At 34.3% G+C, this 26556-nt stretch overlaps 1 protein-coding gene across 1 annotated transcript in view; it reads left to right on the top strand.

The window, feature by feature from the left end:
* The first annotated feature begins 7012 nt into the window (after positions 1-7012).
* Positions 7013-26556, top strand: part of LOC118184401 (uncharacterized) — a 42896-nt gene continuing 23352 nt past the window's right edge. The window contains exons 1-2 of the mRNA XM_085824673.1: positions 7013-7167; positions 24440-24593. Of these exons, the coding sequence (XP_085680799.1) occupies positions 7148-7167; positions 24440-24593 (174 nt within the window). The 5' untranslated portion in view covers positions 7013-7147. The remainder of the gene's footprint in view (positions 7168-24439; positions 24594-26556) is intronic.

Here is a 26556-nt window from a genome sequence, read left to right as displayed (position 1 = left end):
ATGAAAACTAATGCCGATTTGTTAGGCTTAACTCAGCACTTAAACTTCTAGATTTTTTGTATATTTTGTAACCACTGCATGCAAATTAACTAAACGTACAAAATGTTAATTGGAACTTAAAAACCACAAAATTCAATCATTTTTAAAACAAAAAATGCACAATTTACCAACATTTACGAATTACAAAAGTAAGCTCACCGAGCCAGGTAACAGAGTGGTTATATATATACGACTGGTGCAACGACACCGTCGATTTATATATATACAGAGTGGTTATATATATATACAGTCGATTGCAACGACAAAGGGAGATGCAAAATTACATATTATAGCAGTCCCATATCGAAAATTTCAATGTTCTACGGCTACTCGTTTTTGAGTTATGCGAGATACGTAACTACGTACGTACAAGACATTAAGAAAAAATCGCTTCTGAATCCATTTTACAATCGTTTTTGGCTTTTTTTTAGCCCAAAGGGGCAATTTGCCTAGAAGGGCTATTAATTACATTTTGGCCTTTTGCGTTGATTCATTATAAACGACGTTTCACTTTTCAAATTGTTGCTACCAAATATTACAGCCTTGCATTAAATTTAAAGAAATTAAATAAGAAAAAATCTGCATGAATGTATATATGTTCCTGGCACTGTAAAAAACGGCACCTAGAGACATCCAATTTTGAATAACGCAGTCCTCCACTCGAATATGACCATATGGAAGCCCGAAATAGGAATTTGTTTTACTATCTATTTCATATTCTGTAAATCTTCAACGAATTTTTGATTAACGAACTCAACGATTTCAAAGCGAGCAATGGCAACTCTGTACAGACGGAAAAATAAATAAATAAAACATTTTTCCCTTCAGCATGCGAGACTGTGAATCGGAAATTCTAAAGATATGTTATTTTAAAATTATTTTGTGATAAAATACTGCAAATTTTAAAATCGTAAACATTCTTTAAGGATAAATGCTAACGACAATGTTATTTTTAAACCTCGAATCACGAACACTTCATTTCCCGAATGATTTATCTGAACATTGAACGCTTCAGATGACGAACGGTGTCTCGAGTTACGATGATTTCTAACATTTGATTTTCAAATGCGTTTTAAGGTAACCTATATCACATAATTAACACTCGGAGCTTCGTCAAAACTTCATTTTAATATTTTCCATACATTAACTGCAGGAAAATTGGCCTGGAGGAAATTAAGACCAGATTTAGTGCAAGCAGACATCTTTAGCACTTTGAAACTCCAGATTTTTTTTGCGTTTTTCATGTCTCGAAAGCGCGACTTAGGATATGTATTAGATTTATATACAGCATTGCTCTAATGTTGGTATTTCGACACAAAATCGGACTTTTTCTGAAATCACATGGCAATTTTTTTCCATATTTTCCTTCTACGACTCAAATTATGCCAGACTGCTATGTTTTGTAAAAATCGCACGAGTAGTTTTTAAAAAATTAGCTCTCAAAATTTGCGTGCTCCATGTTAATTGAATTTGGTATATATTTATTAATATCTCTTTTTTATTAAACTTTCCTGATTCTTCCTTTCTTATTTCGAAATTTAGGTTCATTCCAAATAAAAGTCGCCCATTTTTTATGATTTATCTTTAAAATTTGTATTTTTTGATAATTTTTATAAATTTTTCGAAAAGAATTTTGAATTATAAAAATTTTACCTTCATCATAAAGTAAATGTATTTCTAAGCATACCTGCAAAAAATTAGAGTTTTTTAATCAAAATATTCTAAGATATATGTGAATTTACATATTGGCGCAATTTAAAATTTGGCATATTCGTTATAAACGATAATAACGCCAAATGTGCTTTGCGCACTTTGTTATAATTATTTGAAAGTAGGAACGATGACCTTTTCCGCTGGTGCACAAAGAAAAAAGGATAAGGAAAATCAGTTACTATAAATTAAGAAGTTCGCCAAGTGAATTATTCTTGGAAAAATCTGAAAAAAATACGCCAAGATTAATATTTGCATTTCTCCATAAATTTCTCTCCAAATTTTACAAATATTAATATTTAGGCATAATTTGAGTCGTAGAACCGAAATATGGAACAAAATTGGCATATCATTTCAGAAAAATTCCGATTTTGTGTCAAAATACCTGCTCGAAAATTAATTCTTTTGTATGTTTGCACATGTTTTAATTATTTTAACTTTAAATTTGCTTTTTACGTATATACATGTTTGTTAAAATTTAAATTTCATTCATTCCTTGCAGCAATGGCGCAAAGAATTAATTAAATTTATATTTAAATTCAATTTATTCTTTTGAAACTATATGGGAACAATGCTATATATAAATCTAATATATATCCTAAGTCGCGCTTTCGAGATACGAAAAACGCAAGTTGAATTTCGTCAATCCGCCTAGCAAAACGGAAGATATAGAACTTTTCTTTCTCGGGGGAAGGGCAGTGTATATTTGTTTTGGACATTTTGTTTTTAGAGAAAAACATAAGGCAAAACCATGTTCACTGCACCGGGATTTCATTGTACATGTTTAATCCTCATTTAACGAAAGATACAACACAATTACAGTATTTTCCGACGTATAACGCGAACTGGTGTATACTACGAATCTAAAATTTTAAGCTATATTTTTTAATTTTTAGGAAAAAAGTTAAAAGAAAATTCCTAGTTCGTACGCTAAAAAGTTGCTTATATACTGTGGTTCCGTGAAAATATTAACATAAGTAAAATAAGGTGCAATGAAATGAAGCAACTTTTATAGTGCATCGAAGGCTTTAGTAAATCATATTTGCTTTAGTTGAAATATAATTGATGTATTGCTCCTTTTAGTAGTAAATATGGTTCCCGCGAAAAGAAACAGAGTGTTGGTTTCAAATGCAAAGCCATTCATTTCGCGAAAGAAAATGGAAATCGTGCTGCAGCAAGGGTATTTGTTATTAGCGAAAGATGGAACGGATAATGATTATTTATTTAGGGATCAAAATAACAATGATGATGAAGATAAAACAAATTTCGATGATACGCCTGGAGATAGAACGGAAGACGAACATGGCGAACTCTTCCTTTTATCCGATAATGAAAATGCTTAATTTCATAAGATATGTCATTTCTTTTAGCAGCAGCATTTTGGAACAAAAGCTATCCTTTTTATATCCGGCACATAACGCCCATCCGTAAATTTCTTTCCTATTTTTTGTACTAAAAGTGCGCTTTTATACGCCGGAATATACGGCATTTATTATAGCTAATTCTCTGCGGACGAGTCGGTGCAAGAGAAGATAGTATTCGCATCCTTTCAATCGTCATTAGAACGTCATTTCCGTTTCCGGGCTGAACTTCGGAGATTAGATTGCATTTTCTAGTTTTTGATTGACATGACAGTACATTTTTCTAGTAAAAAGCACTGACGGTAAGAGTTTCATGCATGTTATTATTATTATTATTATTATTATTATTACCGGAACTTGAGCAACTCGATATTTTATTTATCCGTTACTCGAAGCTTTGTTCATTATTCTTATAATGAATATTCTTATCAGAATTCCTCCCTTACGTTTTCACAAAAATTAATCCATTTTCTATAGTCTGCTACTATAATAGGCAATTCAAAATCATTCTGACCCTCCGCTCATTTACTATCATAACGTGTGGCGTCATCAACGCTGAGAGGAAACCATGGAGGTAGGAAGTAAGAGGAGAGGCCCTAACTGGTTTTTCCCCATGCACTGCTTTGAAGCTTGGACGATGTCCTCTTATAGGGAAGTCATGTCACTCCTTACGACATTATATACAGGATGAGGCTTTTTAGCCCAGGAGCCTGACACAACGTGCACCGCACCTAAGCTTTCTGTAATATTGAACAGACCAACCTCGTGGAGCCCCCTCATCGGCAGGATACACAAATGTTTTCACCTCCGTCGATCACCCTATTTTCAAATTCTTAAATATGTTATTCTCTTGATGCTACAGCACGTTCATATCTTTACACTGTAGAGGCTCATTAGTTTATTTGGAAGCAGGAAACGTGAAAAATGAGCAATGACCTCACCGGGACTCGAACCTGGACCTGTTGAATACGCGCCGAGTTTGCTACCATTACACCCCGAAGGCATGCAGAAAGGATGGAGAAAAAGCTTCCTATACTCCCTGTTTAAAAGGGCGACTCGGAATTACGGGACCCAGTCACTAAATCCTGGTGGTGAAGAATTATCATCCACCACCTTTTTTAATTTGGGCGCCACTGTAGAATAACTCAGAAATCGGCAGTGCCCTCGCCGAGACTCGAACCTGGACATCTCGAACACGCGCCAAGTGTGCTAACCGCTACATCACGAAGGCATGCTGGAAGGAGGGAGAAAAACATAACATCATCTTGACCACACATGGTACTTCCGCCGAATTGGCAAATGTTTCTGTCTTCTGTTCCACACATTTGTGTAAAATGACATATAATTTTACCAAATGTATGCAAATGAAGGAAAAGTTGGCTAGTATAGAATTGGCTGCTCCTTCGATTAGCGACAAATTTTGGCGATGAAATCTCCTTTCTGGTTACAATGAGAGTTTTAACTTTGTTTTAGCTTCTTGATTTTTTTTTAAATGAAAATAGATCGATGTGTACATGGGGAAAGTTAAGGCAGTGCGCAATGCCTAGTTTGTGCAATTCTCTGATTTTTTTAAGTTAAAATAGATCAATGTGTACATGGACACGAAGTTTGTGCAATTCTTTGACTTCGTATTTTGGTTTTGTGTAGCGGGCATCTTGAAATTGTGCCTTTCTGGCGCCGATTTTGGCGTCATAAAGAATCGCCAAAATACAAGGAGCACCCAGTTGTAAACTTTTACCAAAAAATTAACTTATTAGGATATCTATGTATATATTTATTAATTTTGACGAGGATTACAGCATTTATTGGTAATTTCATTTTTTAGTTACCCAAAGTGCTTATTTTTCAGTTACATAAAAATAAAAGTATGAGTTTAAAATAAGCAACTATTAAGCCTCTTCTTTAAAATTTTTAAAAAAGTACAAGTTACAAAATTATGTGAAGGAAACATAAAGTGCTTTATTTAAATCATTTTGGTATTTGAAACATAAAATAAAAGTAGCGAATACTCTACCAAGGGTATCGAAAGAAGTACTCTAGTTTTCATGGTAACTATTTAGTTATAAGAAAAACTGAGCTTTAAAATGTGTTATATTTTTGCGATATTTTGACATTTGAAAGGTATCTTAAGGTATCTTCATGCGTAATATAAATATTTTGCTAAAATTTGTATTTTTCTAGGCCAGTAGCTTAGAATTTTATAAAACAAATTCGTAATCACTGTTGTATCGAAAAATAACCAAGACGTGAATTTTTTGTTAAATGCAAATAAACTACACATTATTGCTATTGCCCGTACAACAATGAATCTTTCTTTTATGCAGAAGTGGACCCGATTTTCGATTGGGGTTCAAGTGTCGTGTGTGGAAATACTGCCAAAGGATGCCGTTTTCACTCGAAATCGAACTTTTATCGAACTAATATCCAATTTTCGAAATCGAACTAATATCCAATTTATTTCGATTTTTATCGAAATCGAACTAATATCCAATTTAATTATCAATTTACGAACACATACAAATAAATGCGCCTATTTACATGTAGAGTTTAGTATAATGATCAAATGATCCGTAGATCTTAATGATGAAAAACAGTATCTCAGTAACGTAACGTAACCACTGCTTACTTAGAACGGGAATTTTCCGATTCACAACATTCCAAAACGAAACTGGTTGTCAGATTCATACATCAAAATTACAAAACAAACGATTAAATATTAACAAACAGGAAATGCTAAATTCAATAGGAGTGGCAACAGATGCTCTGAATGTAAACAAAACCACCCCCTCTGGAGACCAAAGCTTGGAAGCGCTGCGTCAGTCGCAGTGCGGGGTTGGAGCCTTCTTTTATTCTTACACCTCCATGGAGGAAACTAATCGATTTTAGCCAATCAGAGGATCTGATCTCCTTTTTCTGTAAATGTCGTTGTCATGGTTTAGAGAACAGAAATGACATTTAAGTGACTATTTTATATTATAGATCTTAAGCTATTTTAAAACAATCCTATCCTAACCAAATGCCTAAAGGCGGGAGAGAATGTGATTGTTTTCCTACCTTTCCGCGTTCTTTCGGGATTTAATTGGAACCACATGCGGTTAGCACTCGCAGTGTTCGAAGTTTAGTCCCGGCGAGGGCATAGCCGATTTCCTCACGTTTTCTGTTTGAAAAAGTACCAACCGGTGATCGAGCAGTAAAGTCTCGAACACTGGTAGTTCGACCGGAGTCCCGGGCACAGCCACCAAACGGTAAAGTGGCTGATCACTGGTAGTTGGACCTAGATTCTATTCCAGGTGGCTGCCTGCATGGGCGTTTTCATGGTTTCCCTATGTTAAATATGGGTATGAGCCAGTTTCCCTAAGCACTCCTCCACGAAGGCATCCCTAACCTAAGCAGATAGGCCTTGCGTCATTGTCGAATAAATGCAACTGCAGACGAACGGGCTGGCTGCATGGTTGGTTTGCTTTTCCTCATGTGCAATGTGGATACAAGCCAGTTTCCCATAGAAAGTTTTCCATGAAGACACCTCTCTCCTAAGGCAGATAGCCTTCAGTGCTTTGCCATAATCAAATAAACCAAACCAAAGCAAGCCTGTTCCAAAAAATTCTAAAAGTCAATAAGAGTTTCAAACGTATTAATTTTACATTGGTACCGTGAGTGTCACAACTCAAAATCGTGTTTATCGGTGACTCGAAGTTTTGTAAACTTCTCTTAGGAAGAATGTTTCGTAAGAATTCCTCTTCTCCCTGTTTCGTCCATAAAGTTATTTTTTTAATTGTTATTAAAAATAAAATGTAAGATGTGATAAAAAGAACTGTCTCACTTGAGTCGTCCGTTGCACGATTTCCCTATTTTCCGTATGGCACAGGTGTGTTTATCAGAGAGCGTAAAGTCCGTAAAATGATAAAAAAACCACCTTGCAAAATCACTTTACCTCGGTAAAGAGCGCACTTATGAACTCTTTCCTGTGTTCGCCATTTTGGAAGCGTCGTTCCTGAAATTCTTTGCCATGACAGCAGCAAGATGACAGTGTTTCCGCAATGAGTGTTTTCTGGCTTACGTGAGTTTTACATATGTGTTACTTATAAATTTTCTTATGTAAGTTTTACTGGATTATTTGTCCTTGCCAGTTAGATTCATAATCTGTAGTGCTTTTTCACGGCAGAAACTCATTTTATGTCTTTAAATTAAATTTTAATCTCTATTATTAAACAATTAAGAATTGGTTTGTTTGTATGGTCCTTGCATTTTTGAAAAACGTATATAGAGCCAATGAATTTTTGAAGCCCAAATTTTTAACTTATTTCGTATTCTGTGTAAATTTCGGAATACTTTAGATTAAAAGCTCAGCGGTTTAAAATATTTGTGTTGCCACTCTGCAAAGCCTTAAGATTCAAACTTAATTAGAAAATCCAGTGATCTAAAAGAAGTGCGTTGCCACTTGAAAAATCGCAATAGATTTGTCTTTCGAATTTAACTGTATTGTAGAATAAAATACAATTAAAATAATTTGATACAATAAGTTTTTTAATGGATATGATAATTAATGCATTAAAAGGAGAAAAATAATTTATTTTAAAGTTTATTGCGAATAATAAGTTAAATAATTCTATTGGGAGAATTCATATAATGAATTTCGAATTTATTATTATTATTATTTATTTATTTCATATTTTGAGAGAATTCAAAGAACTTTTAATTAAAAACTCGGCGATATAAAAGAAGTATGTTGCCCTTGGCGAATCACATTGTATTTGTTATTTGAATTTAATTAGCAATCTCGTTGATATAAAATCAATTTATCACCACTGTATGAAAAATACTTTTATTTTCCATCTGACAATGAGTTGTATTCACCAAATCGTAAGATAATTTAACGCCAACAAAGTGTTTTAGGTAATAATAGTCAGAGTATGTTTCATCTTTTGGAAAGTTTATATGTAAACAATACCTTCCTAAAATGTAATGTTCCTAAAATGTAAAATGCAATACCTTCCTAAAATGAAGAACGAAACAATACCTTCCTAAAATGTTGCCTCTCATAAATGATTAAAAATAAATTATAATAATTTATTACCTTATCTTTTAGTCAAAAAGAAACATATTTATATAGTGGTGGCCAAAATTGTGGACACTTTTGGAAATTTTTATGTTTTTGAACTTTGCATGCTTATAGAAAATGTAACTTTTCGCAAAATGCAAACTTTTATATATCATTTTAAAGATAATTTATTACTGAATTCAATACAAAACACAAAATTCAATTATTTGCAATACGAAAAAAGTTATATGTACTTTAATATAAATAAAAAACACAGTTATGAAGTGGTTTGTAATGTCTAGCTTTCCCGGCCAATCACTGTTCTTGTTCTGAGAACCAATCAAATGTTAGTAACTGCCAGTAGAAGCTGACATCATGTTTACACTTGAAACAATTCATTATTTTGCTTTGTTCTGTAGAAGGATGACCTGTTTCTTATACAGTGCAATTACAAGTAGGAATGTTTGTAAAAATTTTTAATATTTAGTCAAGAAGCAATGACATGAAATAAGAGTATATTGGACACCTAGAAAGAGATGTAATATTATTGTGTTACGAGAACGTGGTCTTTCCTTGCTGAAATTGCAAGACAGGTGGGTGGTTCAGTGACTACATCTGGAGTCCGAAAGTTTTGTTTACGATATCAGGAGACAAATTCAATAAAAAACAAAGAAGCAAAAGGCCAAAAAAGGTGCACCACATCTATTGATGACAGAAGAATAAAAAGACTATGTCTCCAAGATAGAAAAATGTCATCAGCGGCCATCAGAAGTGATCTGAACGATGCTGGTGTTTCTGTCAGTTCAAGAACAATCAGGAGAAGATTAACAGATGTTGGACTGAGAGGTAGAATTCCATGAAAAAAGCCTTATCTTAATTTTCAGCAACGAAAAAAAAAAGACTACAGTGGGCAAAGGAACACATTCATTGGATAGATGATCAATGGTCACAAGTTATATGGAGTGATGAAACTAAGATACCGTTATTCGGTAGTGATGGGCGAAAATATGTAAGACGTAGAATAGGAGAAGAGCTACATCCGGAATGCATTCAAGCAACTGTGAAGAACCCAGTTAGTGTTATGATTTGGTCATGCATGTCAGCAGATGGTATTCGTCGCCTTCATGTCATCGATGGGACACTGAATTCCAGAAAATACATTGATACTATTCTAGAACCAAAACTTCTACCTTCCATCAGAGATCTCTTTCCCAACAATGCTTCCTTTATTTTTCAGCAGGATTCTGCTCCTCGCCACACGGCCAAAATATCGAAAGATTGGTTTCGTACAAAGAGCATTAAGGGGACTCATACACCTTAAACCCTTCATGATCTTCGAATATGTGATTGTTGCAAGAATTGGGATATTTTATTTATTTGAAAAGCAATTACTTCCAACTTTTTACAGCTGACTACATAATGTAGCTGCTTTAGAAACTAGTAACCAGAAAATAAATAGCTAAGTGCCTACTTTTCATGACGATGTGAAAATGGAGTGTGTAGAGTAAAATCTCGCTTTCCTATTATGTCTCAAAATGACGCGATTTCGTCACAAAACATAAAATAAAAAATATTCTAATTCGAATTTCGAAAACATCGCTTCGAGATGCACTGGCTCTTATCTAGATGCACCTATGTACCAAATTTCGTAGCCGTGGGTCTATTAGCTTACGCGCAGCGCAAACGAAAGACACATACAGACTCTTTCTTTTATTATATGTACAAATGTCGGTTCACTTTTCAAATTGTTGCCACCAAATATTAGAGCCCTGTATTATATTTAAAGAAATTAAATAATGAAGAGTCTGCATAAATGTATGAATGACGCTTCCACCCGAATATGGGCCTCTTGAAGACGAATTTGGAATTTGTTTTATTATCTATTTCATATTTTGTAAAACTTTAACGAATTTTTGGTTAACAAACTCAACGATTTCAAAGCGAGCAATGGCAACACTCTATGCGAAAAAACACCTTTTTATCTCCAGCGCGCGAGACTGTGTATCGGAAATTCTAATAATATGCTCATTTTAAAATTATTTTACCGTACTGCTATTGAACTGAATTTTATGGTTTAAGTGTGAAGAACATGATATTTAATAAATAAAGGTAAAAAGAAGCCCTTTATGGTATAATGTAAAATTTGAAAGCTTTCAGGTTTTCATTTTTTTAAAAATTATTTTACCTGTATTTAGTGTTTTATGTTTTTCTGTATCTTTGAATTTTTATTTATTTATTTGCCTTGCCGTGAAGTGAGAACCGAATTCATTGAATAAGAAATCTCTAATGAAATTTGAGGAAATAAGTTTAAATTAAATGCAGGAAAAAATGCGTATAATTTGACATTGCGTTCAGGGAAGTCATGTGGTGTACACATCAGCTTTTTGTATTCTTATATGTTGGTAAGTTGTGCACTTTTTTCTTTAAAAATGATTAAACTATGTGGTTTTTTTGCTGCGGTTAAGGTTTTTATACTTTTAGTTAATCTGCATGCAATAGTCGTATAATTAACAATAATTTAAAAGTTTAAAGTGGCAAATTAAGGCTAAAAACTGCGATTTGTTTACATTTGAAACTTAGCAAGAATAGTGAATTAAGTCATTTTCTGTACCTTCATTGTCCTTTTCGCTGAGTGGGAACAAAAATAAAGGTTCAATTTCAGTTTTCGAAAAATCTGCCTTCTTTTCCGCTGGCCGAATGGCTTATTTTTGCGTAAAAAGAATAATTTTAATTGTAAAAAAATTTTTTAAATTGTTTTAACTATATTTTGTGTTTCATGTTTTCTGTATTTTACAATTTTTAATGGAGATGTTTTACGTTCTTATGCGTTTTTTCTTTGCCACAAAGTGAGGACGAAATTAATTGAACGAGAAACATATCTGTGATGAAAATTCGAGAAAATAAACATAAATGAAACGTAAAGACATCCTTAGTGAATGCTGGTCTGCTCGTATAAAGGTGCGGGCAAACTTTGCAGATTTTGGGAAGACATAAAATACCATAAAGACCTGGAACTTTGTTGGAAGTTGCTTTCTCTAAGTTCTATACTGAACTTTATAAGGGTGCCGGCACTCCTTACGTTTTCTTGAATAATGGCTGACTTGAAAAAGGTGGCGGGACCTTTAATTGAAGTATGGACTATTCGTTTAGATTTATATAAGAATTTTCCGGAATCTTGATGAAGCTTGCCTTGTTCATGGTATAAAGTGAGATTTCCAGGAGTGCCGGCACCTTTATTGAAGTCAACGACTATTCACTTGGATCTTCACATGAGCCTCCCGGCAAGTTGATTAATAGTTGCATTCTGCACGTTATAAAGTGAGATTCCTAAGGGTACTGGCACCTTTATTGAAGTCGACGACTATTCACTTAGATCTTCACATGGCCAATGCAACTGTTATCAACATGCCTCCCGGCAAGTTGCATTCTTCATGGTATAAATTGAAATTCATAAGGGTGCCAGTCCTAATGGCTATCTTTCGTGATGATGCTGGCACACCGGTACAAATCGGCTTCACCGATTAGATCAGCCCATCCGTCAATTTAGTTTTCAGTTTCGTAAGATTGAAAAGCCATTATGAGTTGCGTTACGGCTGTCGTTACGAAAAGTGTTTTGTTAAGTTATTTGAGCACTATCTCGGAAAAGCTGATAACTGTAACCGATTCACGCTTATCGGTGCCTTGAACTGTTTCTTCTGAATGCTGAAAATAAATTGAAATACGATACTCAAAACATAGATATTGCGAAATACAAAGAAAATGAAATCGGAGTTCTGCCTTAGAAAATTTTTATAAGTAATAAAGAAAATGCTACACGATTCCAATGTAGCATTTTCACTATTACTAACCAGACCTTTTTGATTTATTCTCGTGATATTTGCAATTTATACGAAATTTAAGCATCATTCAAAGCTTGGCTCTGTGTAGACAGTCAAATGACCTTACGCCCCATTTAGTCTTCCAGAAAATAACTACGAACTTTAAAGAAAGTTTAAAACATATTTTCCGCAATTAAACCATTTGTCATTGACATAAGATTTGTTTTTCCATTATCACTGATAAAGCCTATAAGAAACTTTCGTCTTGCCAACAATGAAGATATTTTGGCGCTAGAAATAACATCCATAAACTTGTCGTCATTTCATCTCATCCGTCGAAAATCCTTTATAAAACTGCATAGATTATCCAAAAGTTTAACTTGTAGGTCATTTTCTTGCCTATCAGAGAAATTTTGTTCGGTACTTAAAGATTCCATTTCCGACTTCATTTCTTGTGAAATTTATAATATAGTTGCGCATCTTGGCGGTGTGTTTCGAGATATATCGGTCAATCTAAAATAGGGTCAAAGTTTTGCGTCAATGAACGTGAAACTTATGTCCATAAAAGACGAACTATACAAACTTTTGATAGTTGATCATAATTCGAATCTTAATCACAATTTTAATTTTGGTTCCGCCAGAATTATCCACAGTGCATCTTCAATTGATTTCTAATCAGTTATTACATTCACAAAACGTCTTTTTGTTCCGTTTATTAATATTAATTACATGGTAGTACATTCGGCGCGTATTCGAGAGGTCCCCTAGGGCACCGCACATTTTTACTGTCTGCTGCATCAAAAAAACCCTGATGAATTTACAGACGCTGTTCGCAGATAGTTTAGACGATTTTGGTAAGCGGTAATAAAAAATCGTTTGCTGCAAAAGAAGTAATTGCAATTGTACTATGTTTTTAAAAGTCAAAATTATCGTCTGTGGCTTGAAAGTTTTGTTTTTATTCAAAATGGCGAATTTAACAAAGCAGAGTGGTTCGAAAGCTACATTTACGCTTTCCGAAGAGAAATATGCATACTCCGTTATCCAAAAACGATGTGAGAGTCATGGTTTCGTGATATCTAAAGCGTCGATAGGTAATATCATCAACAAGAAAGTAAAAAAAACGTCAAATTGGAGCCTCAAGGGGGACAAAAATTCCAAACAAGTATCCAAGGAAAAAACGGACATCTTCAACGACTATTGCAAAGGTACGTTGTTTAATGTTAAAAGAAAATCCCCCTAGTCAAAGGACAGTTGCAAAATCATTGAAATGCTCGGTGTCCACTGTAAACAAAATGCTAAACGTCGATTTAAATCTTAAGAAAGCGAAAAAACGCAATGTGCATCGTCTTCTTCCAAAGCATATCGCTCAGCGCAGGACACGCTGCAGAATTCTATATGAGAAACACTTATCCAGAGAAAAATGGAAAACAATTGTCACAATAGATGAAGCATGGGTGTATTTAAATGATTGTAACTAAAAAAGAGCCATTTATTATCATAAAAGGGGAGAAAAAAAATTAAGTACATGGTTCAAAGAATCGAAAGAAAGTTTTTCTAAGGGATTCATGATAGTTGCTGGTTTTTCTTATAATGGCAAGTTAAAAATAAAGAGAGTGCAAAAATATGTCAAGATTAACTCCAAATACTATCAGGAACATATTTTATCGCCAATTTTTCTGAATGAAATACCATCGCTTTACCCACAGTGCCATCCATCTGTGAGACTCCATAAGGACAAAGCTAGCAGTCACACATCAAAATCCACTGTAAATTTCCTAAAAGAAATGGAACAAAAACCGGTATCAAGGCCATACCCTTCACTGATATCCCTACTAAATCTCCCGATGTGTCACCTATGGATCTTTGTGCTATCGGACTTTTAAAAACTGCATTATCCAAACGTTGTCCCAAAACCCTAACAGGACTCTGGAAAGCTGTTCGGGAGGAATGGGATAGAATAGCTCTTCTGCCACTTCAAAAGGCATTATTATCCTGGAAATTGCGGTGTCGAAAGATAGTTCAAAATAAGGGATGTCAAATAGTACATTTAAAACACAAGAATTTAATGTAATTTAGTTTTGTGAATACAATGTACATCGTCTAAAAAATGCGTGAAGAGCCAGTGGCGTCGCAACTAAAACAGCTGGTGGACAATAATTTGTCACCACCAGGATTTGGTAATTGGGTCCCTTTACCCCAGTGGCCCTTTAAAAGAAAAATATAAAAGGTATTTTCTCCCTCTTTCCAGCATATTTCGCAGTGTAACGGTAGAGGTCCAAGTTCGAGTCCCGGTGATGCATTGCTCATTTTCATGTCTCCTACTTAGCCTGTAAGGCATTTCTTTCGCCCTCTTAGCATGCCTTCGTGGTGTAGTGTTCAGCACACTCGGCACGTATTCGAGAGGTCCATGGTTCCAGTCCCGGCGAGGGCATTGCTCATTTTTCATGTCTCCTGCTTCGGAATAACCTAATGTCTCTACAGTGGCGCCCGAACTAGAAAAGGTGGTGTATGATGATTCTCCACCACCATGATTTGGCGACTGCATCCTCCTAATCCCCAGTCGTCCTATAAAAGGGGGAGTACATAAGGTATTTCTAGCTTGCGTTTCCAGTATGGCTTCGTGGTGTAGTGGTCAGCACACTCGGCGCGTATTCGAGAGGCACGTGGTGCGAGGGCATTGATAATTTTTCGTGTCGCTGCTTCGAAATAACCTAGTGTATCTACAAGCCTCTACAATGTATAATTGCATCACTGTATCGATTTCACTGCATCTGTTGACCTCTAGACACATATGGATATAACTAATTTAAATGGAACTCCCTGATACTTCCATTTTCCAATCAAACTAGAGCGGAATATGGTCGCGTGAGCTCTACGACGATGGAAGGACCTTGCCAGGTATTTGGTAACGTATGTGATGATGATGGAACCAAGATCTTCTACTTCGAATGATCCTAGCGTGATCTCAGATTACGTCTGCGTGCGTAATCGCTTTGATTTGTATTCACGTTATTATACGCTGTAGCATGAGCACTTTGTAGATTATTTGCAGCAAATCGTCTAAATAGGATTCATTGGTACATTTCCTTCATTCAGCCGTGACTGGTGCATCTCTCAACGGTCTTTTGGAAGACGAACGTATACCATTTGGTATGGAGAAATATCAGTGGTGCTGTGAGGAACTTCACGGTACGCGAGCAGCAAAAGTAGAAAATGCAAATCCTAATGACGGTAATGGTCGTGAATCTTATTCAACATTTCTTTCAATGTTCTATTCCATCGCTCTACAGCACCCATGCTTTTGGGTACAGCGGGGGCAGAAATTCTGGGAGCTAATCCCGAACACCTAAAAATGCCTTCGTTAGCTACGAGGTAAAAATAGTCCCTTGGTCAGTGCAGATAATTTTGGGAAATCCTGTTTGGGTATGTAGGTACGGCGCGGTCCACCCTTATGACAAGCCCAAGCTTGCCCTATGGCTTTTTTAGACCGGCCACGAAGGAAGAACATATAGGAAAACACAACATGAATAAAATAAGTCTCTAGCAGCAGCCATATTGGGTGTTCTTTTGTTATTGATCTATTCCAGTTGCGACCAGGTTTTTATTAATTCTTTCCATGATCTCTTTTGTTATGAGCCCACCAGCGGCCGAGCGGTAAAATCGCTGAACACTGGTAGTTCGGTCGGAGGTTCGAATCCCGCGAACGGGCTGGCTGCATGGGCGTTTTCGTGGTTTTCCCCATGTGTAACGTGTATACGAGCCAGTTTCCCTTAGAAAGTCCTCCACGAAAGGCATCCCTCCCCTTAGGCAGATAGCCCTAGTGTGCTTTGCCGTATCCTCAATAATACACACACACACTTTTGTTATGTTTTTTGCTTCATTTCCAATATAAACCAGGTCTTTAAAGTCCACCTTGCTATTCCTAAGGTCTTTTCTTAATTTACATTCTTCCACATAGAGCATGCTATTTCCCAGCTTTCCGCACAATAAACAGTTTGCGTTTTATTGAATTTTAAATCTCTTTAGGTAAGCCGGGAATCTACCGTGACCTGAATCTTGTAAGAACGATATGCAATAATGCACCTCAATACTCTCTAACTGAGTAATTCAAATTAAGTAATTTGGGTCCCAATAAGGATACGAATGAATGTAATAATGTAATACTATGTAATGAGGATTAATGTATGTGTAATGTATATATAATGTATGTACAATGTATAATGTATGCCATTGGTACGCAGCAATAGTTTGTCAACAACATGTAATAATGCCATTATCAATACTGCCTTAGACTTTCCCAACTTGCAAATGCAGTGATGACCCTTGTTAGGCCATATAATTTTCTATATATACAACAACAAATACAGAGGCACGGACAAGAGGATGGGAGATTATTCCCGGAGGGCGTTTTTGGTCAGTGGGACCATCCTCGGAATACACCGGGCGCTGTGTTTCGGCGCCCCGTGCGAGACCCTCGTGTGGCCCTCAAGTTCGACTACAGACACTGGTGGACGTGGCGCTACACCAATCAACCATATGGTAAAGGGGTCTTGCCCACGTCCTCCGTCGCATGTCGCATGACCTGAATCTTGTTTGGGTATATAAACTTTCATGAGAACATGGCAAGTTACTTTTGCTCATAAAGTCCTTAATGGTACGACCTCTGCCCACGCGTACAGAAATCTACGGCACAAATAATAAACTCATGTCCCCTACACAATGGTGGTTCCAGTGGATAAATACAGTCTACAAGGCTTGGCAAATCGGGAACCAAGCAATAGACTTCTTTATATATATATTTTCATTGGGTCAAGGCACATATTGGTGTTACCGGGAATGAAAGGGCGGCTATACTGGCTAAAGCCCTGGGAGAGGGTGATATTCATGACGCTATTAATGATTCCAGAAGAATTAATGAACACATTCACAGAAATTACTCAAAAGAGCTTCCGGCAGCTACAATGCAGACTTCACACCTGCGGGATAGGGATTGACGCACATCTGCGAAGATACCATTCCATTCCATTGACGGAAGACGCGAGCACTTACCTTTACCATAGGGTGAATCAGTTCAGCACCGCGCCCCCCAAGATCTAGAGCAGCCAAAGAGGCCACATGAGAGCCGCGCACAGAGAGACCAAGCCCAACGCCGGATCCACCCAGGGCAGTTCAACGAACCAAAGGCCCATAGGGGACCCACACCCCGTCGCCCAGGCGTCAGATTTATAAAAGAAATATTTACATGGCCAAACAAGGGCATAGAGAGATACAATTAAGTACATTAATAATATATCAAGGATTGTATAAATTTAACAATAAGAGGTAAAGATTACAAGATAAAGCAAGTTACAGGAAAATGAGCACAGAACACAGAGGGCGTGTTATAAGTTAAGGGCATCACGATAAGACAAATAGGCCTATTACTGGTTAATGACATCACAATAATACTAAATCTGAATCAAAATTAAATATATTAAATAGGCCAGAGTACATTAGGGAGGATAAAGTAATGGCATGGGTACAGACATCTGCCGAATATCGCCGGCAACAATGGCGATCCTGGTGACTAGATCCACACCGGCTTCAATGGGGCACTCGGTAGATTAGGCTTTTCATATGGTCCCACAGAAAAAGTCCAAACACAAAAGATCCGGTGATCTTGGTGGCCAAACTATGGGACCACCTCGAAGTATCCATTGCACTGGAAATTTCGTGGTTCGTATAACCAGACAATCCACGGTAGAAAATGCCGTTGGATCTGAGGACGGACCCTTTTTGTACTATTTATTTACAATGCCACCTAGCGGTTCGCCGTTTGAGTTTTAAGACCATATATTCCGTGAGGAATATCCCCTGAAGTTTTGCCCTCTTGTTCAGATTCACCCTGTACAGATACAGTCTTTTCGAAAATGAATGACGTTGCTGATTTGGCCCTTGCTGGATCTGCCACACTTTGATTGAACTCATGGAGAGCCTGTCCCGAAGCTTTATTAAGGTCGTCGCAACTTTTAAACCATTCTTCCGAGCAACTGGTTATTTCAAACGAAAACTCCTGCCATGCTTTATCATGCGATTTCTGATGATGAAAAAATATTTGACGAAATTTTCCAGGACTTAAATTTTTCAAGTTAAGATAATCTTAAATCTTTTATGTGCTTGTAGTCTTCTCAGAGGTTCGCGTTTTGATGTTTTATAGGGCAACAAGCCTAACAGATTTAAAACCCAGTCGTTTTCTTTTTACGTAAGCTCTACTGGCCTACCTTTCAAATAAAACTAAATAAAGGCTTATGTCTCCTTCTTTCGGATCGAATTTTTGCATTAACTTTCGATAGTTCGTAACGCGACCTCATGTTCTCATCTAATTGTCCGAAACTGCCCTCTCTACTCTTATTAGCTATTTCTATCCATAATTTCCTTTCTGCTTCTTCATGTTCGAATTCCGTGTTCCTTGCTTCATCTCTTTCGATTATTTCGTTTGCAAATGCATTTAATAATTCCATGCAAAAATTCTCTTCGTACTCCTTGCGATCCATAATGATCTTCTTTAAATCTACTGCTTTATATGCCGGAAGTATTTTCTTCCCAAATTCCTCAGCTAATCTTTCTTAATCTTCCGTTTCACTTTTTATAAGGAAAGCCATTCTTAACACTTGCTTTATAATATAGTTTCTTAACAATAACCGAAACTATAATCACAATCGCTAACTAAGCGCATTTTGCGCCCATCTTTCTACCAACACGTTATATGACGCAATTAGATATAAAAAACGTGAATTAAAAATTTATACCTTTAACTGTTCTTATTAACTGCCTTTTACATCCATTACAATACTGCCATATTCATAAAACCTTTACATCTCTATATATAATAAAAGAATGAGTCTGTCTGTGTGTGTTTTTCGTTCGTGCTGCGCGTAAGCTAATAGACACAGGGCTACGAAATTTGGTACATAGGATGCATCTAGACAAGAGCCAGTGCACCTCGAAGCGATTTTTTCGAAATTCGAATCAGAATTTTTTTTTTTTTTTTAAATTTTATTTTATCTTTTTTGAAATCGCATCGTTTTGACTAGTTCAATTCTCTTAGAAATGTGGTTTTTGGCAGCAGTTTTTCATTCAGTGCTTTGTATACTGGACTGCTGACTGTTTAATATACGAGATAAAATATTATTAATTATACGCGCAACAAACACATCGCAATCTTCTTATCTGATGCGCATGTGTCTCGCGAGGCACAGCAGAAAGAATTTCCTTTCCCTCCCTCTCTTTCTCTGTTTATTAGCTAATGGCAAAGAGGTTTGTATATTTTGAATTATGTCATCTACAAAGCACAATTTTGATTGGTTATTGCTTTCTGATGATAGTTTCATTCTTTTAGAAATGGGGGTTTGGCAACAGTTTTTCATTCATTGCTTTGGATACTGGACTGCTGACTGTTTTCTCTTGAAAATATGAGATTTATTGCTTATTTCATTTTAATTGTTTATATCATGTTTTAATTACATATAATTTTAATTATATAAAAAGTTTTGCATGATTTTTTTAGGAAAAAAAAGTTCTTAACTTCTTTATACCATTTGAATTCTTAAGATTTTGAAACGGGAAGCAGGTTAATTTATTTATTAGGATAATTAATATTTTGTATTAAGGAATATTACTTATTTCATTGTAATTTTTTTACACATAATAAAGTTTAATTGATTTATTTAATTATTAGTATTATTATTATTATAATATATATATATATATATATATAAATTTGTTCTGCAGAGAAAAATTCTGTGTGCAGCTTTTAAATTTGATGCTTTGTGTTCCCTTTAGGCATTTTACATTTAAAAGCCAGACGAAGGCTGGTCTTGTATGGCTAATTAACAATATTTTAATTTCACCATAAACATATTTCATTTACACATTTAAAATACTCTTAACAATGATACTATAAATCATCAATAATTTTAATAAGTATGATGCTTTAGCAATATTCCCAACTAGATTTGCCTAAAAATATTAATTTTCATGTTTAGAATTTTTATGTTTATTTGTATTGATGTAACAGAACTATTTTATCGAACGCCATCTAGTGGCGACGAGAAGAACTTCCAGCTGCGATGACGATAGGTTTTCAATATTACATGTCCGTGACTCCGAAAGTTAATTCTAAATGTTAGGTGTTCCCTTTTGGTTATGTTCTGTTTTGATGTATATTTTCTTTTACCAGTTTCTGGGCTCTGTTAATCGCTTTTAGAGTTAGCCGGCGTTTGTGTTTATAGAAGTTGTTACTGACACATATCGAATATAACTCGCATATTGTACTTTAAAAGACAACATTCTAAAATATTCTCACAGTTAATATCTGTAATTCATCAAAAGCTTTAAATGAATACAAATAGCTGACTTTAACAATATTTAAAACCTTCGTTTCGAACATTCTCGGCGGTAACACATGTGCCTCATTAACAATTCTAAAATGAGTAAAAATGGCAAACGTTAACAATATTTCAAATTAACTAACATTTTAGTAAATAAATCAATTTTCACATTTTTTGGCATAATTTACAATTCATACATTTATTCATATTAACATAAATCGAAAGTACCCAATATATTATGCTTAGAATCTAAAACAGAACTAAAAAAAATGGTGCCATCGAATTACTTGTTTGGGCAGGAAATAAGAAACAAATTAATTTCTCACCTCTGGGATTATCGCAGGTATCTAGTCTTCTTATTCTCTATTTTGAAGAACCGTTCTTCAATGCACATGTTCGGTTTTGCTAACTTCGTCCCTCGTTGTAGAAAACTAAATAATCCGTAAAATATAGGTTCAACTCAATGAAGGTACTAGCTTCACGATAGCATATTTTTGTTTTACATACACGCGCACAAAAGTATAATAAATAACATTCAACATATTAAATTATGAGTAGAATTATCTCCTGGAAACAACGCATATACTTCTTTTTACCTTCGCCTCAATTCAACTGTTCTTTTTGGCAAAGTTTTTCATTGGCGCCTCCGCGCTAATGCCCATAGTTGGCGAAGTTCGCTTTCTTGGCGTTTGTTTTTGCTTTTTAATCTTACATTCTTCGCCTTTTACCCCAAATAAAATTCGACAGCAAAATCATACATTTTTTAAAAATACCATATCTTTAGAATTCACGATATAAAGTTAAGAGTTGCCGTACATTTTTCTTATCCTTATTTCCGAACCTAACGTTGTGTCCAGTCACTTTTGGGGTCTGTTTCACTTTTCAAATAATTAGCCGTTGGAGCGAGAAGTCGATTAATATAGTTACTATAAAAAGAAAAAAATATATATGTAATGCTTTTACTAAATCCAGCTAGTGTCATTTCATGGTTGCAATTACTAATTCGTAAAAAAAGATAAAAAAAACTGCGTTTATTGCTTTTAAATTGCTTAGCTGTTTCATCAGCAACTGGCAGACTGAATTTGAAAAAGAAATTAAATATCTCAACTTCAACAAATAGCAACAAAGTAACGTGTGGACGTTGACAATGTTTATATCGAATAAGAATCCATTAGAATTCTCGATAAAGTGGTTATTGTTGCCATACATTTTTACTTCCTTGTACAAAGTAAAAAGGAAGTATTGTAATCGCGAAAAATTTCGCTTACCAGATTTCAACAAAAATATCTATTTGAAGTATTTTTTTTTTAATGATGTCTGTACGCACGTGCGTTGGTGGACTCGTTATTCGAAAACGGACTGTAAAATGGATTCGAAATGGAGTTTTTCTTGACGTCTGTACGTTCGTTTTATCTCTAGCGCGCAAGACTGTGTATCGGAAATTCTAAAGATATCCTGTTTTTAAATATTTTGTGATATTGCTGTTGAAATGAAATTTATGTGGTTTAAGTGCGAAGAACATGATATTTAATAAATAAAGGTAAACCGCAAAACGTTAAATAAACGCTCTTTTGGACGTAATATAAAATCGGAAAGCTTCCAGATTTTTTTTAAATCAGAAACGAGTAGAAGAAAATGTACAAACCTCGTTCCGCCGATGTAAACAAAGTTTCAGGAAGGGATTTATGATTGTCGCAGGATTCTCTTATGCAGGGAAATTAAAAGCAAGAAGAGTGGGGAAAAATTCTATAATCATCACGACATACTATCAAGAGAAAGTTTTACGTCCGATGTGTACAGAGCAAATTCCATGTCTTCATCCCGGTGACTTTCAAAGAGCTAAATTTCGTTAAGCAACAAGTTATACTTCGAAAAGTACCACTGCATTCCTTGAAAAAATGAAGGCTGAAACAGGTATTGCATTTCCTGCGAAGTCCCCTAACGTTTCTCTTACGGATTCTTGTGTTATGTCTCGAAAAGAGTTCTTTCTAAACGCAAACCTACCACAATGATGAACCCTTGAAAGCATTGAAAGGGAAATGGAAATTTTATTTAAAAAAAAAAACCTTCTATCAATGAAATCACGATACAGGTTTATAATCGACAAAATGGCTATCAGATCGAACATTTAAGTATATACATATATGTATTTTACGTTTCACAAAAATTTAACAAATATTCTCTATTCGTATAAAGCTAATATAAATTTAAAATTTAATTAAGAAATTTAAATTGCAAAAATAAGAAATTTAAATTAAATTAATTATTTATTATTAATTATTGCTGCGAACTAATTTACAATATCATTTAAATTCTAAGAGCATACGTAAATTAAGTACACGTATATATATATTCCAAAAAAATATAATATTCCAAAAATTAATCTAAAAAAATTTTTTTAAGGAATTTCTAAGACCAAATTAAATTGCATAAGTGAATAATTGTTAAGCAAGCAGGAGGTAGAGTTATCAAGGGAAAGTTTGCCTCCAAACCTAACTCTTCAGTTACTCAGTTCGTGTTTCGTAACCCATATAGGCAAGGGTAAAAGTAAAATTCAAAACCAAATGTTATGAATTACAAAAAAGAATTTTAAACTAGTAAGAATTCTGAGAAATTTTGAGAAAGTAAATAGTAATTAAATGTCAATTAAGAGTAGAAAACCAAACATTTTTAGAAAACCAAAGTAATTTAGAAACTTTTGCCTATTGAAAACTTCCCCTACACGAATTATGCATGTAAACCTAAAATAAACTATATACAATCATCAAAATATGATAATAAAGTAGTAAATAGCAAGTTTTAATTTAACTTACCTAGAACTACATATTTAAATTCCTGAGTGTGGACAAGTATTTGTTAAACTAGGTGAAGTTGAGTAGTTTGTTACTGCTAACTGTAAAAATAGAGGGCGCTAATACAAGGTAAAATAGAGTGTTAAGCTGCTACCTGCGAGAGCTATTGTAAAAACCTATGCTGTAAACTTTAAAGTAAAATGTAAAATGTTTGTTTTGTGTGCAAAAATGTTGTGAACTTTGACGCATTGTTAAAATGTGTAAAAAAGTAAAAATTGTGAACTGCTACTTTTGTGAAAATAGATGTTGCAAACTACTAAAAATGTAAAAAATTAAAAAAAAAAATTCCAAAAATTTTTCAGAAATTTTTTTAGTAAAATTAAAAGTTCAAATAGTCATTTTAATTAAATTTTAATTTGAAGTAGAAAATTTTTAATTTTTAATTTTTTTAAATTAAAAATTCTTACAATAATAGAGAGTTATTGTAGGATTTTTTTTTTTTTTTTTTTTTACTAGACTGCATTATTTAAAATTGTGTGTGTGTGATTATGGCAAAGCCTCGAGGGCTATCTGCCTAAGAGGAGGGATGCCTTCGTGGAGGACTTTCTAAGGGAAACTGGCTCGTATACACGTTACACATGGGGAAAACCGCGAAAACGCCCATGCAGCCAGCCCGTTCGCGGAATTCGAACCTCGTACCGAAATACCAGTGTTCAGCGACTTCGACTCGGCCGCTGATGGAATATTAAAAATTGAAGTTCTACAAGTTTAATCAAAACTTTAACTAAATACTGGCCAAAGGTAAAGAAAATTAGATAAAAATCTTCACTCAATTCGGGCTATAATTGAGACTTTTGAAAAGAGTTGGCTCTTCATTAGTAAAGGAAATAATCCAGTATTGATAAAATATACATTTTTACAAATAATCAATTAATATTTACAAGTAATCATTTAACTCATCAAAATCCTCCTTGCAATTAAAATTTCTTAATTAAATTTTAAATTTATATTAGCTTTATACGAATAGAGAATATTAGTAAAATTCAAATTATACTTTACGTTTTAAACATTAATTAAAAGGGCCCCCGAAATCTTTCTAAAACTGAGGAAACACCCTCTCTAATTTGCAAGAAATGTATTCTCGGGCCGCATAAAACTGCTTCGGCGGTGATCAGTTTGAAACAAATAATTTATGATGTAACCTATTAACATACAACTCGGTGAGTTTCTGCACGCGCTATTTCTTTTAACGCATCTTTCTTTTTTTTTTTTTTCAGTTTTCGTCGTCTTTTAATTCTTACCTTTCTTTCAGAATTATAATTGTGTTCGTAATATTAAGCTTCGCTATTTGGAGCTGTATAATAATTTACTGCATATACCAGAAATGCAAACCAAAAACCGACAGAGGAGAGAGTAACCATGTGGAGGAAAGCAGCGGGAGCAGATATCCAGCTTTTGACATTCAAGTAATGAAACCAATGCATTTCTTTTATGTATTTACTTTTTTCACATTCTTCCTAAATTAAATGCTGTTTCGGAAGAGAATGAGCTGCGAATGTATACACTGCACAAAAAAAAGGGGGAGGACAGTTTTATATCTCTCGGTTTACTGGGCTTATTGACGAAATTTAACTAGAGTTGTTCATATTACAAAAGCGAGACTGAGGCTACATATTAGATTTATATATAGCATTGTTCTAACGTAGGTATTTTGGCACAAAATCTTACTTTTTCTGAAATAACATACCAATTTTCTTCCATATTTCGATTCTATGACTCAAATTATGCGTACATATTAAATTTTGTAATTTTTGGTGAGAAATTTACAAAGAAATTTTAAAATTTATCTTGGCGCATTTTTTCAATTTGCGCCAAGAATAATTCACTCGGCGAACTTCTTAATTTATGCATTTAATAATTTTTAAATAATTTATAAATTAATTATTTATTATTAATTAAATTAAATTATTAATTTATAAATTAAAACATTTTTGCAACCTATTTTTCTTTCTTTTTTTCGTTGTACACTAGCGGAAAAAATTTCATCGTTCATACATTCAACTAATTTTAACAAAGTGCGTAAACCACGTTTGGCGTTATTATCGCTTATAACAAATATGCCAATATGTAAATTCACGTAAATCTTTAGAAATTTTCAATAAAAAGTTTTTCTGGCAGGTGTGCTTAGATAATGGTAAAAATTTCATAGATTATAATTCAAAAAATTCTTCGAAAAATTTATAAAATTTATTTAAAAGTACAAATTTTAAAAATAAATCAGAAAAAAATGGAAGAATTTTTATTTGGAATGAACCCAAATTTTCAAATGTGAAAGGACGAATCAAATAAGTTTAATAAAAAAGGGATATTAATAAATAAATATATACCAAATTCAATAAACATTGTTGCTAAAATTCATTGCTGAAATTTAACTTGCATTTTCCATGTCTCGGTGATTGGTGAATTTAATTATAGCAAAGCACACGAGGGCTATCTGCCTAAGGGGAGGGATGCCTTCGTGGAGGACTTTCTAAGGGAAACTGGCTCGTATACACGTTACACATGGAGAAAACCACGAAAATACCCATGCAGCCAGTCCGTTCGCGGGATTCGAACCTCAGACCGAACTACCAGCGTTCAGACCGACTTTACCGCTCGGCCGCTGGTGGGCCCTTTCCATGTCTCGAAAGCGCGACTTAGGATTTATATTAGATTGATATATAGCACTGTTCTATCAGTATTTTGACACAAAATTCGACTTTTTCCTGAAATAACACACCGATGTTTTCCCATATTTCGAGTCTACGACTCAAATTATGCAAAAGTGGAAAGTTTTGTAAAAATCGCACGAGTAGTTTTTAAAAAATTAACTCTCAAAATGTTAGCTTCTCAATGTTAATTGAATTTGATATATATTTATTAATATCTTTTTTTATTCAATTCACATAGCTCCTTCTTTCTCAATTCGAAATTTAAGTTTAATATAAATAAAATTCTCTGCTATTTTTTTATCTGTGTTTAAAATTTCTATTTTTTAGCATTTTTTTTTTTTTATTTTCCCAAAAAATATTTTTTGTATTATAGCCTAAAAATTTTGCCATCATTTCTAGGTACACCTGCAAAAAATTAGTGTTTCTTATTCAAAATTTCCCAAGATATACGTGAATTTGTATATTAGCGTGTTTTGAAATTTCGCTTATTTGTTATAAGCTATAATAATGCCAAATATGGTTTATGTATTTTTTTAAAATTAATTGAAAGAATAAACGACGCACCTTTTTTTTTCCTCTCGTGCAGTGAAAGGAAAAAGAAAATAGGTCACCATAAATTAAAAATTTTGGCAAGTAAATTATTTTTTGCACAAAGTGAAGAAAATGCGCCAAGATAAATTTTTAAATTTTAGGGTAAGTTTCTTACCAAAATTTACAA

This window comes from Stegodyphus dumicola, chromosome 10, assembly GCF_044657685.1.
Source record: "Stegodyphus dumicola isolate Sdum_Otavi_A_Nest chromosome 10, ASM4465768v1".
In the NCBI taxonomy this organism is placed as follows: domain Eukaryota; kingdom Metazoa; phylum Arthropoda; class Arachnida; order Araneae; family Eresidae; genus Stegodyphus; species Stegodyphus dumicola.
The sequence above is the reverse complement of the archived record's forward strand: the minus strand, read 5'-3'. Positions and strand labels throughout refer to the sequence as shown.